We start from the raw sequence: 18,745 nt of genomic DNA on the forward strand, positions 1-18,745 counted from the left end.
TATTTAGTTATTATTTATTTGGCTGCGCCGGATCGTCGTTGCTGCCCGTGGGATCTTTAGTTGCCTGGCATGCATGGGGGATCTAGTTCCCTGACCAGGGATGGAACCCGGGTCCCTTGCATTGGGAGCGTGGAGTCTTAACCACTGCACCACTAGGGAAGTCCCAAACACAGCGCACTTTTGCTCTTCTTTCCAAGTACTATTTTGTCCTTGTTTATCACTGTAAGACAGGTAGTGACGTTGGTTTCATTTTAAAATGTGGAAACTGAGGCCTGGAGCAGGTCAGGTCTCATCCAAGGTCTCGGGCACAGCGTGGTGTTGGAAATAACGAAGGTTTGGCGTTACCAAGGCACTGCCTCTAGTTTGTGCGACCTCCACAAGGTCCTTGAACCTTTCTCTCTAGCCTGTTTCCTTTTGTAGAGACGGGAGTTAATACCTCCCTTTGTCATACCGCTCTTTTCGGTTCAATCCAGCCTCTCCCAGGTCCGCCCTTGGGGAGCTCCAGCTGTGGCGAGAGGACCTGTGCGGAAACACTGCGGGGAGCGCGTGCGCGCCAGGGTCTAACGGGCTCTGAGTCTGAGGGCGCGCACCCGCAGCCCCCCGGAAATACCGATATTTAATTTCGACTAGAGACATAACTTGGCTTGACATCCCCAGGGTCAGGCCGACTACGAGCACCGCAGGGTGCTAGAAAGGAGGGACTGAACCAATCCAGCCCCCGGAAGGGCGGAACAGTTGAGCCAACCCTGCAGCAGGCGCGACCAGAAAGCTCGGGCGCTTACGGCCCTCACCTGCGCGCCGCCATCTTGCTTGAGGAGGGACCGCCTCTCTCCCGGCTGACAGCTGGTTAGTCAGGAGGCGGGGCTCCGCGACTCGGCGGGGCGTGGCCAGGCGATGGCGACCGCGGAGCCCAGCGAACCTGCGGCGAGGGCGTCTCTCCCGGCACCCCGGCCCAGCGGGACCGGAGCTGCAGGGCCGCCCACCGGGCGAAGCGGCATTGGAGTCCCATGGCTGGGGAAGCGGACCCCGGCGGCTGTGGAGAAGCGGGGGCCGTACATGGTGGCGCGCGCGCCTTCCAGTCAGGCCAAGCTGCGTGAGTGCGGCCCGATGAGGGGTCTCTGCTTGGGCGGGCTGCCGCGTCCCGGGCGGGCTCCGGAACGCCGCTGGGTCGACCCCGGAGGGGCTCCTACAGCCCGCTCCCGCACCCGGAAGTCTGTTCGGAGAGCGGGCTCCTGGCGTTTGGGAGGCACGGCGGAGTGGGGAACACCCCGCTGACCGGGTCCCTTTGACTTCCAGAGAAGCACCGGGACCTGGCTAAGGCAGTTCTGCGGAGAAAAGGCATGCTGGGGGCCGCGCCGAACCGCCCCGACTCTTCAGGGAAAAGGTCTCAGCAGGCGCCACCTCCTCTGTGCAAGCGTTTCCAGAGAAGGCCTTAGTGTAGTCTGGGAGACAGAGTACCCACGCTTAAGGCCCAGCTAGTGATGCCCCTAAGGCCAACCTGTCCGGTTCACTGTTTTAAAACGGGAAGAGGAACGACCTTGTCTTTCCCTTCCAGGATGTGATGACGTCAGGGAAGGAGCTTTGGAATAAGAGTTTTCGTCAGTGCCTAGGATCATTCACTGTCTAAATTAGGCGGGAGCATAGTGGCTGGGATCCCCAGAAGTGAGGATGGAGAGCAGTGTGGAAACAGCCAGGGCTGTATTTTCTTCTTAACAGACGGTAAACCCTGAGGGCTGGATGGGACCTTATCCAGGGCCTCTTTTACAAAGAAGAGCTAAAGCAGGTGAAGGAATTTGTCTAAGGACTTTGGATTTTCTGTTCTCTGGTTAAATAAGGTGGGGAGATGGGGCTTTTCCTGATTCATGAAAGAGGTGTGCTTTTGCTCAGGAGCAGCAGGGGGAGTGGTGTGGGGAAGTGCACATTCTGAGGAGCTGTGCCCAGATACATGGCAGGCAGTGGTGGCTGTCCAGTCAGAAGGCAAGTCAGGAGTAGTGCAGTTTTGTTTTTTTTTTCCATAAGGGCGAGGACTCTGGCTTTCCCTGTGAAATGCTGGCGTTTCATCTATGCTTGGTCTGTCCCCCCATCTCCCCTCAGGTCAGTGAAGTTTAACAAGGGCTATACTGCTCTTAGTCAGAGTCCAGATGAAAACCTGGTGTCCCTCGACTCTGACAGGTGAGTGCCCTCCTTGAAAATACCCCTTGGGGAGTGACTTGGATAAAATTTCAGATCACTTGCTTCGCTTATTCCCTGTCTCTTCCAAGACCTTTTGTGCATGTTCCAGGGCTGCTGCTTCAGAGCACTATCTCTTCCCAGGATGGCTTGCTTAGAGGACTCATAGGTGATCTTGCTGCTCTTGGATTTGAAGCACCAACCTTGTCTGGGGGAATCATCCTGCCCTATTATGTCTGCACTGTTAGTGACAGTGACCCTGTCCCTGCTGGAGCCAATGGAAGGAGCCATTTATACTCATGGCAGATTATGGGTTTGAGTTCTATGGTGTGTGGTCTTTGCTTCACAAGTCCTCCAGACTCCTTTGCATGCTGTGCACCTTGCCATTTGTAGCTGTGCTCCACGGGCATCTCCCCGAACTGACTGTCTTCCTTTTCTCCTAGTGATGGGGAGCTGGAATCCAGATACTCCTCCGGGTATTCCTCTGCAGAGGCAAGTCCAGAGCACCTTTCTGTGGTGGGGCCAGGCTGCAGGCAGTGTCACTGCCGCTGCCAAATGCTTGTCTGGTTCCTGCTGTATGCATGGCACTGTGCTAGACTTCCAGTCTGTTCTCCAATCTTCTACTCTGCCCTCTTCCTCCAGCAGAAGTTTAGGTGTCTGAGGAGTGCTGTTGAAAGTCCAGGAGACCATAGACCCTTAGGGATGGAAATGACCTCACTAGTCTTCTAATCCAGGCCACCACTTAGAAAAGGAATCCTCTTGATAAATCCCAGCTAAGTGTTTACCATCCTCTGCTTGTTTGAATGCTTCTTGTAATTGGGTAGTGAGTAGTGAGCACTACCTTCAAGAAACCTTGCTGCCTGTCTTCCCCCACCGGCACACACAATTCAGGTAGCTCGTAGAGAAGTCTTCCTTGTTAATTGGAAGTGTCTCCTGCAGCTTGGACTTAGTGGTCCTAGTCCTGCCTCCAGCATCACACAGTAATTCTAGTCTCCCTTCTTTTGATTGTCTTTGATATATCTGAGATTAGCATTTCTGTCCCTCCCCTGGCCATCCTCCACCAAGCTTGCTTTCTTCCAGGCCGACTTCTGTTCCTTCAGTTGTTCCATCTATGGGAACTGAGACAGAGATAGATACTCCTGGGCTGGCCTTTTGGACAGTTTCCAGAGTGACTGGCCCAGACAGAAACACGGGGACGTAAAGTTCTGGCACGTGCGGCTTACTGCCTTTGACAGAGATGAAGTGCTGGGGACCTGACTGTATACCACTGGTATTTCTTCCTTATTCTCCTGGAAACCCTTGGCCGCCCCCTGAGTTTCTGCCAGAGAATACAGGCAGTTTGAAAATTGTATCCTCCTTGAACCTCTGGGTGCCTAAGATTGTTAAAAAAAAGAAAAGAAAAATTAGCCAAGAACCAGAGAAAGTCCTACACTCTGCAGTCTCATTTTCCTTCTGCTCAGTGGAATTGGTGAAGCCGGGCTGACAGGTGCCACTTTGCAAGGAATGAGCTCTGTTGGCATCAGAGGATGACATGGCTAACTGGCAGTGCAGAATAAGCTATTCCCCACCCCGTTCAACTCTAACCCATATTCCTCTACCCTTCTACCCGATTATTCTGTTATCATTGTTCCATATTCTTCAGCCTTCACAGGGACCAGTCTGGGTTCCCAGTGGGAATGGTCAGGTCTTGACTTTCAAACATAATCTGTAATCTGATATTTATATCAGCTTTCTCAGGATTCTTTAGTGAGGGCAGCTTCCCTGGCAGCTAGTGACAATGCAGCCTGGATAGTACTGGCTCAGGCCCCTGGGTGTCCCTCCCTGCTGGGTGAGGCACTTCTTCCTGTAATCCCGGGTTATGTGGGCTTGGCCTGAGGGTGGAGCATGCATAGTAAGGAAATGCGGGTCTGCCTTTTGGGCAGCAGTTATTTCTGCCTTGTAGCCTGGCTTATAGTTCTCTCCTCTCCTGCTCTTAGCAGGTGAACCAGGATGTGAGCCGGCAGCTGCTCCAGGATGGGTACCACCTGGATGAGATTCCAGATGATGAGGACTTGGACCTCATTCCCCCCAAGCCTATGACCTCCTCCACATGCTCCTGCTGCTGGTGCTGTCTTAGGGATGCTTCCTCCTGTACCCTCCAGTAGACATAACCCCCTAAGATGGGCCCTGCTCACCATGACTGCAGAGTCCTGTTGGCCCTTCATCGGTCACAGAGTGCAGTGGGAACTGCTGTCAACCCCAGAATCACTGGAGACACTGACCCTCTGGGAAAGTCAGTGACCGCAGTTACCCCATACCTGGTGCTTCTCAGGCCAGAGGCCCCCATCTGGGCCACAGGGGATAGGTGGAATTCTGCAGTTTTCCTCTGCTGTTGGAATGGTTGGAGAAACCACTTTAATAAGGGAAGGAACAGAGGAATTCTGGTTCTTACGGTGAGTGACAAAGTTGGCTAAGAGAAAAACTTGCAGACATCTTTGTCACCATGCCGTATGGAGGGGAAAGGAGAGCTCCTGCGCCAGGTTGTGCTGGATATGTTGTGTGGAGGCAGAGGACAGCACTTTATGGCTTGCAGCTGGGAGTCTTTGAAAAAGAATTTAACTATTTGGGACCAATCCAGTTCAAGAAATTCCATATGCTCTCCTCCTCTTCCTAGCTCCAAGATGGGTTACCTATTTGACCTTCAAGAGAACATAAAGCAGGGCCCTTTGAAGGCCCTCTTCCAGTTGTTCCTGTTTGACTGTACAGCAGGTTGCTTAATGGCACAACCTGATCAAGGCTTCCAGAATCCCTGGAAGCACAGCATTCCCATCTGGTCCAACTGTCTGGGTGAGCTTAGTAACTTGGTCCGTCCATCCTTAGAGAAAAACTGCTCTACTGTGTAGACAAAATTTGTCTTTCCTTGGTTGCCATTCTTCACCTTGGTCTTAGCTAGTATCTTCACCCAGTCCTTGAGCTAAGGTTGGGTGAAGGTTCTGGAGCTCGCCCCGGAAGCCTGCACTTTTTGCTTACCAGCAGAGGGAGCTGCAGGAGTAGTTAGGTGCCTTCCCATTTGTTGAACTTTATATTTTCCCCCACCCCCGCCGCACTGCGGCTTGTGGCAGTGTTGGTTCCCTGTCCAGGGAGGGATGAAACCCAGGCCCCTGCAGTGGAAGCGCGGAGTCCTAACCACTGGACCGCCAGGGAATTCCCCTATTTAACTTTTTACACTTGAGTAGCAGCAATGGGTGAAAAGTATACTGGTGCAGATATGTGGGCTTTGACAGAGACAGAGGCTCACAGACAGGATGAGGAGGAGGGACCTGTGAAAGCTCCCACACCCCCCCGCCCCGAGGAAATAATCTTGCCATTGCAGAGGGCCTCCCTTCACCCTAGGGAAAGCCATTCTGTTGCATCCAGATTCCTCTGACCACAGCATGGGCCTCACAGTGGATACTCAGGATTGGGCTTTACAGTAAACCTCTGGGTTCAGTACAGCCTTTCAGTCCCCAGTGTGAAAACACCAAAAGGCCGGCATCATCTCCCGTGACCCCCAGTAGATAGCATCTCTTGCTATACCAGACCTCTCTCTGGAATTTAATTTTTTAGTGGTTCTTTTTTTTTTTGGCCTTACCTAAAACCAAATGGGACTGAATGGAAGTGGACAGGGTTCCCAGCCTAAGGGGTAGGGTAGTCAGGATTGAGGTGTGGCCCCAACTTGGGAACTTGCCCAGTCTGTTGCTTCATTTGGTTAGGACAGAGTAGCCTGAGTGTTTGACAGCTGCTGGGGGTGAGGATGGCAGCAGGACCCCAAGAACCAGGCCCTCCGGTGGTTGCTGTCATAAAGCCACACTGGTGTATTTGACCACACCTCTCCCCCGGAATGTTTCAGAGCTGGTTGACCCTGTGTGGAAGGCATTACCTTCGTAGGAAAAGTTGCAGGAACATTGTACAGCAAGGAAGGGTAGAAATGGTCAATTGCTTGGGGCTAGAAGCCACAAATGTCACGAATAAAGGCACCAAGGTGTCTAGAACCAGACTGCCTTAATTAAAAGTGCTGGGTGTGTTGCAGGTGACAGCACTCTGAGCAGACAGGGAGGTATTCGGGCTTAGCTCACGGATGGGAGTGGTACTGTATGGTGTTTACTCTGCAGAACTCTTGGCTTAGGCTTCTATAGCTCTGTAAGTTTGTAAGAATAAATACAATCATGCTAGTTGAGCCTGAGTCTCTGTGTTGCAATAGGATTTTTAACAAAGGCCTAGACCATGGTCATTGCCCCTTCTGAATTCTGAAATGAAGAAATAGCCTAATAGCCCCGACCGTTCTTCTGAGGACTGCCTCTCCTTTCTCCTGTTTCCAATAGGCGTAGTTTTCAGGCCTGCTCGTTGGAGACCACGGATGGAATAGGCCTTTGCATATCACTTTTCATTAGAATGAATTCCCTTTGGCAGACCCTTTCTTCCCAGGTTCTGTTTTGTTTTTCAGGTTTTTTTTTTTTTCAGCTGAAGAAAATTTACTGGAAGCCAAAAAAAGCCGAACAGATTGGCTAGAACTTTTTTGAAGGTAGTTTCCTGGAATTCCATTGTACAGGTCTAGTGTGGGCAGCAGCCCATAAAGATTCTTTTGTGTGAGATTAATCCCTTACCTACAGGAAGGAGCTACTAGCCTAGGTCTCTGCTTAGTCTGGGGTGATAGCATCTAAGACTGCTAGTCAGAAACTTCAGTGGCAAAACACACAGCTGTGCAACCTCCTGGGTGTGTCCCACCTCTAGAGGGCAGGCACAGGGAGAGTAGATGCCCTCATAGGTACTTCCTGCCATTGTAGGAAAAAAGTAGCTTGATTTCTCTTCACAACACTAATTAGATTGTCCTGTCCTTTAGTCCCTGTATCTACAGTGACTTAATGTGCTCTAGAGAAGTGATTGACAACCTTTGTGAAGGGCCAGTCAGTACATTTGGCTTTGCAGGCCATACAGTTCGGTGCACCTACTCAACTTTGCCATTGTAGCCTGAATGGAGCTGGACAGTATGTAAATGAAAGGGCGTGGCCAGATCCAGCCTGCTGGCCTTAGCCTGATGATCCCTGCCCTAAAGCCAACTAAAGCACTGGAGAGAAGAACCTCTGCACTGACAATGCCTTTCTTTAGACCCATCTTCCACTGTGTGCAGGGCTGGAGGGCCCAAGGTTTGCCTGCAAGCTCTGCAGCTGAAGCTACAGCAGGCTATCTCTCCCACACCTTCCTTTAAAAGGCCTCTGGAGTCTAGCCTGCCTACCTCAGGAAGCTGTCTGAAACAGGAATAAAGCAAAAACTGGACAACATCCAGGGAGGGCTCTTTCAGCCCGCTTCAGGGACTGGAATGGCAAAGGCTGAGTACTCTTTAGCCCACAGGCCTCAACACAGGTGATCTTTAATTGCTTTGACACAGCAACATTAGTCCACAGGCCTACCCTTTTCCCTCCTTCTCTGCACTGAGGAAATGGGCAGTCCCGGGGCCAGAACCCTGTTCTTCCAAATTAATTACCTATCTTGCCGTGACTGATACCGAGCTAATCATAGATTTCGCCACCCTGCCTAATGCTATAGGCTGGAACGGCTGCAGCTTCGTGCATCGAGGAGAGCCCGACTCAGTGGTGGCAAGAATACAAGGGGAGTATCAGCCCTCAGTTCTCACGTGGGCCCCTCCTACCAGGAAGAAGACGGTTCAGCCTAGGCCTGCTCAGGAGTCACTGACTTCAAGCTCTTCTACCCCAGCTCTTTCAGGGTATACCCAAAGAGCCTGGAACAGGGAAGGGATTTGGGCTGGGCCTGAGGAGGTGAGGCTGGCCAGGATGTAGGGTGACTGGCAGAGAAGAGCCAGGAAGTCTGTGGCCTCTACAGCAGGCAGCAGGCACGGAACATCAGCAGGTCCTTAGGCAGTGTGAGCTTCAGTGAGACACTCTCATTGGCCCCAATGAAGAGCACCCCGCCACGCTTCAGGGAGATTGTGGCCTGGGCTGTGCGGGTGCTGGCTGTCACTGTCCCCTGCACCATCAGGAGGATACTTGCAGAGTCCAGCGCCAAGACCCTATATTCAGTGACGGAGCCAGGCACCTGGGCAGAAAGAAACAGCAAGATGGAGCAGGGTTTGAGCTGCTGTTAGCTCACAGGGGTCCCGGGACAACCCCAAGGACAGCGAGAGGGAGAGCTCTGCTACCTTCTCCCCCACGGCTCGGGCTTTTGTCAGCACGGAGGCCCTTGTCTGGTCCCTGGTGCAGAGAGCCACAGACAGGCCCTGTGCCCATTCTCCCATCACGCAAGCTTGGCAGAAAGGAAACCCAGCCCCAGGTATACTCCACATTGTGGCCCCTGCCATCTTCATGCCACACAAAAAACACCCACCACAAAAACAAAACAAAACAAACAAAAAAAACACCCACCACAGCCCTCACTCACCTCCATCTTCATAACGGTGAAGTCTGGCACAGGGGGATCATAGATAGAGAGGTAGGGGTCTTCCTGACTCCATGCTGGAGGAAAAAGCCTGTCCTGGCTGGGGCTGGGGATATAGCTGAGCATTTCACACAAAGTTGGCACATCGATGAACTTGGGTGTCAGGCCAGCACGCACCGTGTTGTCCGAACATGCCATGCACTCCACGCAGTCTGGGGACAGACAGTTGTCATGTGGTAAGCTAATGAAGGATGCCTTGGAATTTGGCTCTCCAGGGCAGGGCCTTCTAACTTGAGTGCCATGAGCTCTCTGTAGAATTAGATAAAAATATGTGAATTGCATCTTCTGTGAGAATGGGCTAAGATAACAAATACCAAAACAGGTGACACGTCACCCACCATTGTCAAGGGGAGTCATGTTTATCCCCTGGAGGAGCCCCAACTCTCTGGAGACTTTATATTTTCCCCTTCTACCACAGAATCCTGTCCACGAGTAGATAAACGGCCAACAGTCAAAATGTGACACCGTTCTGTGACAATGTGTTTTTTTGGGTTTTTTGGTTTTTTTGCGGTACGCGGGCCTCTCACTGTTGTGGCCTCTCCCGTTGCGGAGCACAGGCTCCGGACGCGCAGGCTCAGCGGCCATGGCTCACGGGCTCAGCCGCTCCACGGCATGTGGGATCTTCCCGGACCGGGGCACAAACCCGTGTCCCCTGCATCAGCAGGCGGACTCTCAACCACTGCGCCACCAGGGAAGCCCGGCAATGTGTTTTTTAACATAAAATCTCTGCAAAGACAGGACAGACATGTGAAGGCAGGGAAGAGAACAATGGCCTTGATCCAATATAGCCTGGATTCAAACTGTGGTTCCCACACATATTGACAGGTCTTAACATGAGAGCATCATGACCTCACAGGGGTGGTGTGAGGATCCAAGCAGTTGTCCAACTCAAGCTGGCACTCATCATCCCTATTGGTCACTTCCCTGCTGACCCTAGGAACGCTGGGAGGTCAGAGCTGGATGGGACTTTAAAAGTGGTCTCCTCGACCACCCCCTCCTGTTTTGTCCAGATGGTGAAACAAGGCCTGAGGCGGATGGCAGTGGGGTTCACTGCTGAAATGCGGCTCACCTCCTTTCAGGTAGGCATGGGGCACGTTGGCCTCCAGAAACATGGCCTCCCCCGGCTTCAGGGTAAGCAGGTTCAGGAAGTAGATGGCAAAGCATCCGATATCACCTGGGTACTGCTGGTGCAGCTGCAGCAAGAGTTCCCCATAGATGTCCTCCATGTTGTTTGCAGCAGCCACTGAGGGTCACAGAGCAGCCCAAGGCCACTTAGGAACCCTCAGTGGTGTTCACAGCCCCACCCTGGCCAAAGAGAGTCCTGGAGAAGACCCCACCCAAGGAATCCAGAAGCTGGTGGGCATATTCTCCTCGTCACATCCCCCACCCTTTGGGGGCCAGCCTTCCTTGATATTCCAGCCTACACAGATGGCCGTTTTCCCCATTTTGACTATCTATATGCCCACCACTCTACTAGGCACTAAAAGGGCTAGAGTGTAGTCCTTTTAGACAGTGTTTCTCAACCTCAGCATTATTGACATTTGGGGACAGGTAATTCTTTGTTGTGGGGACTGTCCTGTGCATTGCAGAATGTTCAGTAGCATCCCTGGCCTCCACCCACGAGATACCACTGGCACCCCAAACCTGGGTTTGACAACCAAAAATGTCTCCAGACTGTCAGTGTCCCCTGGTTGATAACCTCTGCTCCAGGAGTTTAAAATCTAGTTAGGAGATAACCCAAGGGTTCCATGTGGGGTGACCAACTGTCCCAGTTAGCCCAGGCCTTTCCCTTAACACTGAAAATCACTCAGTCCCAGGCAAACTGACATGGTTGGTCACCCCAGACAGCATGAGGCAGGATGCAACCAAGGGCTAAAATGTGTCCTGGAGGCTGAGCAGGGGAGATGAGCTCAGCCTGATCAAGAGTGGTGGCAGAAGGCTTCTTGGGAACTGGGGGGAGGAGGGGAGGGTGGTGAGCTGGGCTTCCTTGACTGTGGAGAGAAGGGGGAGGGTGTCTCTACGTAAAAGCAGAGTGTGTCAGTGCCACAATGAAGAGACCAGTTGGTCTGGATTGGAGGGTTGTTTTGAGTCTTCATACAGACACATGCTGAATGCCTACTCTGTGCTAAGCACTGTGGGGACCCACGAAGGTCAAGGAGACAGGTCCCTGGCCTAGAGAAAACTCCAGTTTTAACAGGTGTGCATGTGATGATATCTACACACAGCTGTTAAGGGCTATACCTGACGTATGAACGGGGTGCTATGGGAGCTCTGAGCAGAAGTAATCAGCTCTACTGTGAGTGCAAGAAGCCCTAAAGGGAGAGGCATGCAAGCAGAGAAGACAGCAAAAAACAAAACAAAACAAAACGTAGGATATGCTTGGGTAAAATAAATAGTTCCCTGTGGGTCAAAGGTAGTAGGGGAAATGGGTAGAAACAGAACCAGAAGAGCTCTGGGCTTGCCTGGAAAAGGAGCTGGGGCCTCAGCACGTGTGCCAAATAAGCTCCCAGCAGAAGAGTCCATTCTGCCTTGTTTTTCACTGCTTGTATTGACTCTCCAACCCAAAGGTGACACAACCATACCCATCACAGTCATTTCCTGAACTCTCCTTAGTTAGCACAAGGTTGGGCACAGAGCAGGTATTTAAGGAAAGATCTACTGGTTGAGAGCTCTGGACTTCAGGCCTTTGGAGGAGAGAGAGGATCCCTTCATCTCCTTCCTGCTCTCTAGCCCCAAAGTATAAAACACTCCATGGAGAGCAGCACTCAACCTAGGGCCTTGTTCCACAAAGACTGGGAAAGAAATGCTAAGTCACTAACAGGCCATCTAAGTCAGGCCCATTTTGGTGCTGTACTTGAACAAAGGGGTTGAGAACCCTATCCCCACAGCCTAGTGTCTGTGCCAGAGGCCCAGGACGGGGCATTGCACCCAGGCCTGAGACACCTACCTTGCTGGGAGATCCGCTTCACCAACAGGTTGAGCTGCTCCACCACTACCTTCTTCTCGCTCTTCATCAGGTGGGAGAAACAGCTCTGCAGAGCAGAGGCCACAGCCTGGGAGTCACAGCTCAGGCTCTGCTTCAGCTGTGTTGCTGCATTATCTCCAATTAGAAACTGGAACTCGGGCACCTCTGCAGGAAGGTCAGGCCGGGGCCCATATCAGGAATGGTAAAGATGGAACGGGCAAAAGTGGGAAGCTGGAGGAGGCCTCCCCATCTCATCCCTAACCAAGGAGCCAGGCAATGCTAGGCAAGCTTTGCAGTGAAAAGCGACTGCTCACCACCAACCCTCAGCAATCACACCTGAGCCTGGTCTCATGGGCCTGCCCTCGGAGTGTCAAGAATTCATGAGGCCAACCAGCCCCTCAGTTCCTGTGACATTCAGCCTCTGTTCTCTGCCACTGTTCCATCTCTGTCCTGGGCTGCCCATGCATCCTAGGCCAATATGCATGCTCTCAGCATTTTGCCCAACCTTACTTGTCAGAAAGGTCACAATCTCCTCAACTGGCCGGAAGCCACATAAGCCCTGGAAGGGGGTGAGGGCAATGGCCATCTCTGGCTTATGGTTGGCATCGGGGTAGTGCTGTGGAGCCTGGAGGTGCAGCTTCTCTGCCAGCTCCTGTGGGATGGCCAGGGAAGAGGAGAATGGTTAAGGTGCAGCCATCATCTAGCAAGACACCAGTCTCACCCAGACCTTGCTCTCGACACTCCCCAGTCAGCTTCCTACCTCTGGCACTGAGCCCAGTCAAGGCATAATTCAGAAACTCAGGGCTCAGCCAACCCAAGGCAGGCACATGGACCAACTGTGGGGGAGAGGTGGGGCAGGCTTTAAGAGGACTGCGAATCAGGAAATCCAAACACCAAGCCAAGCTCTGACACTAACAAGCTGTGTGACTTTGGGTAAATCCCTCTCTTCTCTGGGTCTTACTTTGCTCATCTAGAATGAGGAGTTTGGACACACAAATGCTTAGGCTGTGACTCATGGGCTTGTGCAGAAAGACATGGGAGTGGAGCTGAGGCAATGACTAGGGTACTTGCCCTGCCTTGGAAGGTAAACTCTGAGAGAGCCAGGTGGAAAAATGGCAGATATGAATAGTCCTGGGTTAGCTGAGGGGAGCCCAGGAACAAGTGTGGAGAAGCTCTCCTGGCACAGGCTGGTCAGCTGTCCACTTAAACTTAGCTGCCACATGTGTCACCAGCAATTGGCTTGGCAGAGCTAAATTGGGAGTTGAAGGCTTGGATTTAATTTGGGGCTGGAGCCTGGCATGGGCAGGGTAAAAGCAGCAGTAAACGTTGTGGGAGGGCCTTGACATAAGTTCTTCTCTACCCTGACCTCTGTGCCCTACCCTGATCCTGTACCTTGTTAGGGTGTGCCTGGATAGACAGGGCCGTTTCGACTGAGAGCACTTTGAAGAGAAAGGGCAGCTTGCCATTAAAGGTGTCCTTGACCTTCGAACCCAAGCAGTCCTGGTTCTCAGCAATCCACTGGCCTAGGGTCTTCTGCAAGATGCTGTTGTCAAGGATCTTGGCATCTCCCCGGGGGTGGGTCCCCATCCACAGCTGTAAAAACAGGAAACTTGGGAGGGAAAAAGGAAGAAGCTGGCACCACCCACTGGCCTGCCCCAATCCGTTACCCTGTGCTACCCACAGGGCAGCCAAGTTCTCAAATGGGACTCCCAAGGCCGGGTATAAATGCTCATACCATCACACACATACATGAGGGCAGCAGACCCAGAACACCAGGAGTCAGGAGACCCAAGCTCTAGTGCAGGCTCTGCCTCCAACCAGCTGTGGAGGCTTGGGCTAGTTATTTCCTGTCTCTGGGTATCAGTTTCTTCATCTGTCCAGTGAGGAGAATGAAACCTGCATTGTCAAGGTCACTGAAAAGCTCTGACTCTCAGGTGGCTCTGTGAGGGGTTAACATTCATTTATTCTAGTCTCAGAAGTAGAGGCTAAGCCTTCCTGTGCTTTGGCTTTTTCTCTACTAAATGGGCAGGAAAAAAATATATTTTAGGTTATTAAAAATGTCAAACTTGGGCTTCCCTGGTGGCGCAGTGGTTGAGAGTCCACCTGCCGATGCAGGGGACACGGGTTCGTGCCCAGGTCCGGGAAGATCCCGCATGCCGGGGAGCGGCTGGGCCCGTGAGCCATGGCTGCTCAGCCTGCGCGTCCAGAGCCTGTGCTCCGCAACGGGAGAGGCCACAACAGTGAGAGGCCCGCGTACCACAAAAAAAAAAAAAAAAATGTCAAACTTAGTCAAAGTAAATTGTCAAGGAGGGCTGAATTAAAATTCAGTAAGTGCTGGGACTTCCCTGGTGGTGCAGTGGTTAAGAATCCGTCTCTAAAGCAGGAAATGTGGGTTCGATCCGTGGTCCGGGAAGATCCCACATGCCACGGAGCAACTAAGCCTGTGCGCCACAACTACTGAGCCTGCGCTCTAGAGCCTGCGAGCTACAACTACTGAAGCCCATGTGCCACAACTACTGAAGCCCGCGTGCCTAGAGCCCGTGCTCCGCAACAAGAGAAGCCACCGAAATGAGAAGCCCGTGCACCACAACGAAGAGTAGCCCCCGCTCACTGCAACTAGAGAAAGCCCGCGCAGCAACGAAGACCCAATGTAGCCATAAATAAATAAATAAAATAAAATAAAAGTCAGTAAGTGCTGACAGTTCTTGGGAAATTCCAGTCTATTATGACAAAACCTCACTTCTTCTAGTGCTACCATGTGGGTTCATCAACCTGCACAGATCTCAAAAGCCAAGGAGGCCTCCTCTCTCTTTTCCTGTCTTCCCTTCCCAGCTGATTCACATGACTTGCCTGGGGCCCCTTGAGTGGAGGAGTACCTTGGTCCCACCTGCTGGTAAAGTAGGCTAAAATACAGCCCGGGTCTCACCTCTGCATATGGTTTGTCCTCTGAGATCTGGGCCAGTGGGTCACTGCTAGCCAGCAGCCGAGCCACTTCACTGTTGGAACCCATCTTCCCCCAGGCATACTGCTGCACCACACAGGAAAGTGGGAATACTGGGGGTACAGACAGAGCGTCAGTTTCCACTCCACTCCTGAGGCCTGACCCTCCTGTCCCGGGGAAACTACACCCTAGCTGAGGGTTCTCTCTGGGGGATAGAGTCAAATAAGGGGTTTGTAGGTTGTTAGTTGAGGCCCTTCTGCAGACCTCGATGTTCCCATCTCTAAGACTGGCAGTAGTAAAGATCTTCTGCTGACGTGAGGCACATAGTTGCATTAAGGTGACGGGGAGAGGGTGGCAGGAATCTATTTCCACCGCACCGGGTCTCGAAGTAACCCACGCGCAGCCCTCTCCCCTCAAGACCCTCCTTCGAGGGCTGCAATTACGGCTCAATTCCCATCGCAGGTGCCCCCTCCTCTGCCCGGCGCCCATCCATCTTTCCGCACAGCCCCGCGGGTGGGTTCTACCTGGTATATCAAGTCGGGAAGGGTCCGAGGACGCGACCCACCCCCACGCTCGCTGGCACCCCAGCCAACAGCCCACCTCTCTGAGCGGCCATCTTCGCGGCACCAGCCCTGGCTTCTAGCACGTATACTTTTCCCGGCAGCACCCTCGGCCCCTCTGCCCCCAGACCTTCATGGGAAATGTAGTTTCTCGAGCGCCTTTTCGGAGACCCGTTCGCCCGTTGTGGCCACTCCCCGCACTCTGAATCCCTCTCCCACCCTCCAGCTCTCAGAACGAATACCCTCCAGTCCAGAGGCTTCCAGCCCGCAATCTTAGGTCTCAGTATTCATTTATTCATTCATTCACCAGGCACACATTTATTGAGAACCTGGTAAATGCCACGGACTGTTCTGAGGGCTGGAGATACATCCGAGAACAAGATGACGATTACCTTGCCTTTGTAGAGCTTACATTCTTGTGAAGGAAAAACAAAGGCCCTAAGGTGGGAACGTGGAAATGTGCCTGTCATTTTACGGAGTAAATAGCAAAGAGGCCAGAGTGGCTGGAGCAGAGTGAGCAGGAAGGGTGGAAGTGAGGTGGTTAGAGAGGAAAGGCAATGGGCAGAACTTTGTAGGCTATTGTCACGACTTCAGTTTTTCATTAACCGGTTTGAGCAAAGAATTGTTATGATCTAATCCGGAACTCTCTAATGTTTGATGATGACGGCAAATGTCACGTGCAAGGCCCTTAATCTGAGTTTCAGTTTCTTCCTCTGTAAAATGGGGATAATAATGCTGGACTGACAGGCTTGTTGGAGGGTGAGATGGGATGATGTGGGACTCAGGAAGGCAGTCAGTGCTTGGTGCTCCTCTGATTCTTCCTGCCCTAAGTACTGCAGGACTCAGAACCCTAGCTTCTCCTCCAGGCTGAGCTGTTCACAAGTCACACAGAAGTCAAGGGAAGTCACCAGGAGTCCTGCATTGTGAAGGCTGGGCTTGGCCTTGGCTGTGGAGTAATCTTGCTATATCCTGGACAGAAAGGCTCTGACATACGGATTTCCTCAGCCAACAGCCCAGGAAGAGGGCAGCCAGCTGGAGGGGCCCAGGAGCATAGCAGCCAAAGCTCCAGGGAACCTGGAGTAAGGGCCTATAATCCTGACTCTGCCTCCTCTTTCCTCCCACACTGATTCCCATGGCCTCTACCACACATGTCCAGGGGAAAGAGGGGTACTGTTTTCTCTGCAATGTTCTGCCCAGCTATGGACATCGACCTCCCTAACGGTCCCCTGGCTCAGATAAATCAGCCTGCATTTCAAAGGAAGCTTCACCATACACTAAGGAATAAGAAAATGAACCATACAAACAGCACATCTCACATACCTCCTAACTTTGAATACCCCTCCTTCCTCTCATCCCCACTTCTCCAGCAATATGAACCTTCTGGGAGAAGAATGAGGGATCAGTCTAGGCATAGGGAGTTCTTAGAGCACCTCCCACTATCACCATCACTGAAGTCAAGTTAGAGTCCCTTCCTCACAGTACCTCTGCACAGGGAAGGAAGAGCTTAGATTGTTGGGACAGAGCCCCCACCCCTTACCACCCTCCCTACACACAGAAAAATATATCTAGAAGGGAAACTAGGGTGTTTGGAGAACCTAGAACCTTTCACCCTTAACTCTTGCTTGTCTACGTCTAATAGAACTGATCACACTTTGTTATCTAGCGATGATCTGCTTTCCTCTCTCTCCTTCTAGACCATACGTCTAATTCAGCTTCACATTTCTGCCAGTGCCCAGCTGATGCTCAAGCAATAATAGCAGCTAACATTTATTTGTTATGTACTAACGATTATGCTAGCCCTTTTCAAGAATTCTCAGGACAACTCTATGAGATAGGTACTGTCATTAGCCCCATTTTCGAGATGAGAAAAATGGGTCTTGGAGAGTTAACAGGTCCAAGAGCATAGAGTTCCAATCTGCTATACCTCCTCCCTTGTTGAACAAGTTAATGACTGAATAGATGTATGATGTCTCTCTCAGAGGGAAGTAGACAGATCCCAGGAGTCTTCAGAGATAGACGGGTGGACAAGCTTCATGTTGGTGATATGAAATTCCATTCTTTCTTCAACAGTCCAGCAATGTACGAGGCTGGGCAGACAAGGAGGAGGCAGGACAGCCTCATGTTGTGTGGACTGCTCTCCTCTCAGGCTGCAGACAGCAAAGATCTCTGTGTGCTGCCTGTGGTACTGTGATAGAATAACTGGCTCCTGGTGAGAGTTCCTAAAACCTTTATAATTTCCTAAGCAGTAAGAGTACTAGGGGCATCTTTTGTTCTAATACTTGGTCTTTGACCCTGGTTCCTGACACGGAGCTCCTAAATCCCTTGGAATTTCCTGGGTGATCAGAGCATCTTTTATCCTAATGAGACAACTGTTGGCGGCCTCCTGGATAGCATCAGGATGGGGGCTGGTCACTAGAAAGACTAAGCCACAATTAGAAGCTTGGAACTTTCAGCCACACCTCCCATCTTACAGGGAAGGGAGAGATCGAATTAACAGTTGATCACGCCTACATGATGATGCCTCCATAAAAATACCTGAGGGCTTCCCTGGTGACGCAGTGGTTGAGAGTCCGCCTGCCGATGCAGGGGACATGGGTTCGTGCCCCGGTCTGGGAAGATTCCACATGCCGCGGAGTGGCTAAGCCCGTGAGCCATGGCCGCTGAGCCTGCGCGTCCGGAGCCTGTGCTCCACAACGAGAGAGGCCACAACAGTGAGATGCCCGCGTACCGCAAAAAAACCCAAAAAAAAACAAAAAACAAAAAAAACAAAAAAACCTGAACTACTGGTTTAGAGAGCTTCCCCGTTGAACACATCTCCTTACCAGAAGGGTGGCAAACCCCAGCTCTACAAGGACAGAAGCTCCTGCGCTCAGAACCCAGACCTCACCCTATGTATCTCTTCAACTGGCCATTCATCTGAATTCTTTATCATCTCCTTTATTACATAATAAGCCAGTAAATGTGTTTCTCTGAGTTCTGGAAGCCGTTCTAGCAAATTATTGAACCTAAGGAGGGGGTAGTGGGAACCCAGGTTTATAGAGGTACAGGTGATGACATGACACCCGGACTTGTAATTGGCCTCTGAAGTGGAGGCAATCTTGTGAGACTGAGTGCTTACTTAACTTGTGGGATCTGACCTTAACTCCAGGTAGATAGTGTCAGACTAAATTGAATGACACCCAGCTGGTATCAGAAAATTGATTAGTGTGGGGAAGAAAACTCCACATGTCTGGTCACAGAAATGTCCTGTGTGACTAGTAAAGGAGAAACATGAGAGGTTTTCCTTATACTGCCTTAAAAGGGGTAGCCATGGTGGTGGTGGGGGGTTACGGGTAAGTAGTTTCTAAGGGGACACAAACACAGATCCCTACCATTCCCCCACTTCAGGACATTTCCTGAAAAAATCTTGAGCTGGACCCTAAGAAAAGTGGATGAGGGAAATAGTAAAATATTTACTAAATGCTTATCACCTGCTTGGTACTATGTTAGTGCCAGAAATACAACAGTGAGCAAAACAGATGCTGCTTCTGCGCTTGTGGAGATTACAATCTGGTGGGAGGGACAGACATAAATAACCACCTTTACAAGCATGTAATTACAACCTGCAAGAGGTATTATGAGGGAAAAGCACGGGGTAATAGA

At 51.6% G+C, this 18,745-nt stretch overlaps 2 protein-coding genes across 12 annotated transcripts; one reads left to right on the forward strand and one right to left on the reverse strand.

Moving 5' to 3' along the window:
- Window positions 1–876: 876 nt before the first annotated feature.
- On the forward strand, window positions 877–6,359 carry FAM219B (family with sequence similarity 219 member B). Of its 2 annotated transcripts, none has more exons than XM_022580047.3 (5): window positions 877–1,093; window positions 1,297–1,384; window positions 2,095–2,172; window positions 2,613–2,661; window positions 4,149–6,359. In XM_022580047.3, exons 1-5 carry the CDS (start codon window positions 895–897, stop codon window positions 4,311–4,313), a joined length of 579 nt encoding a protein of 192 aa, XP_022435755.1. In that variant the 5' UTR covers window positions 877–894; the 3' UTR covers window positions 4,314–6,359. The 2 variants fall into 2 exon arrangements, with proteins under 2 accessions (XP_022435755.1, XP_022435753.1); XM_022580045.3 differs by having other exon boundaries at window positions 878–1,093; window positions 4,146–6,359.
- On the reverse strand, window positions 5,742–16,616 carry MPI (mannose phosphate isomerase). Of its 10 annotated transcripts, none has more exons than XM_022580038.2 (8): window positions 15,144–16,616; window positions 14,529–14,656; window positions 12,995–13,195; window positions 12,113–12,254; window positions 11,585–11,767; window positions 9,707–9,880; window positions 8,581–8,789; window positions 5,742–8,238 (listed from the first exon to the last, which is right to left on the reverse strand). In XM_022580038.2, the coding sequence occupies exons 1-8, from the start codon at window positions 15,157–15,159 to the stop codon at window positions 8,020–8,022; spliced, it is 1,272 nt and encodes a 423-aa protein (XP_022435746.1). In that variant the 5' UTR covers window positions 15,160–16,616; the 3' UTR covers window positions 5,742–8,019. The 10 variants fall into 10 exon arrangements, 9 of the variants coding, with proteins under 9 accessions (XP_022435746.1, XP_022435748.1, XP_022435747.1 ...); XM_022580040.2 differs by having other exon boundaries at window positions 15,068–16,614; XM_022580039.2 differs by having other exon boundaries at window positions 12,995–13,211; window positions 15,144–16,611.
- Between the last annotated feature and the right edge of the window lie 2,129 nt (window positions 16,617–18,745).

This window comes from Delphinapterus leucas, chromosome 2 (genome assembly GCF_059928025.1).
Source record: "Delphinapterus leucas isolate spDelLeu-1000000601 "Yukka" chromosome 2, BTC_Dleu_Yukka2, whole genome shotgun sequence".
NCBI lineage: Eukaryota > Metazoa > Chordata > Mammalia > Artiodactyla > Monodontidae > Delphinapterus > Delphinapterus leucas.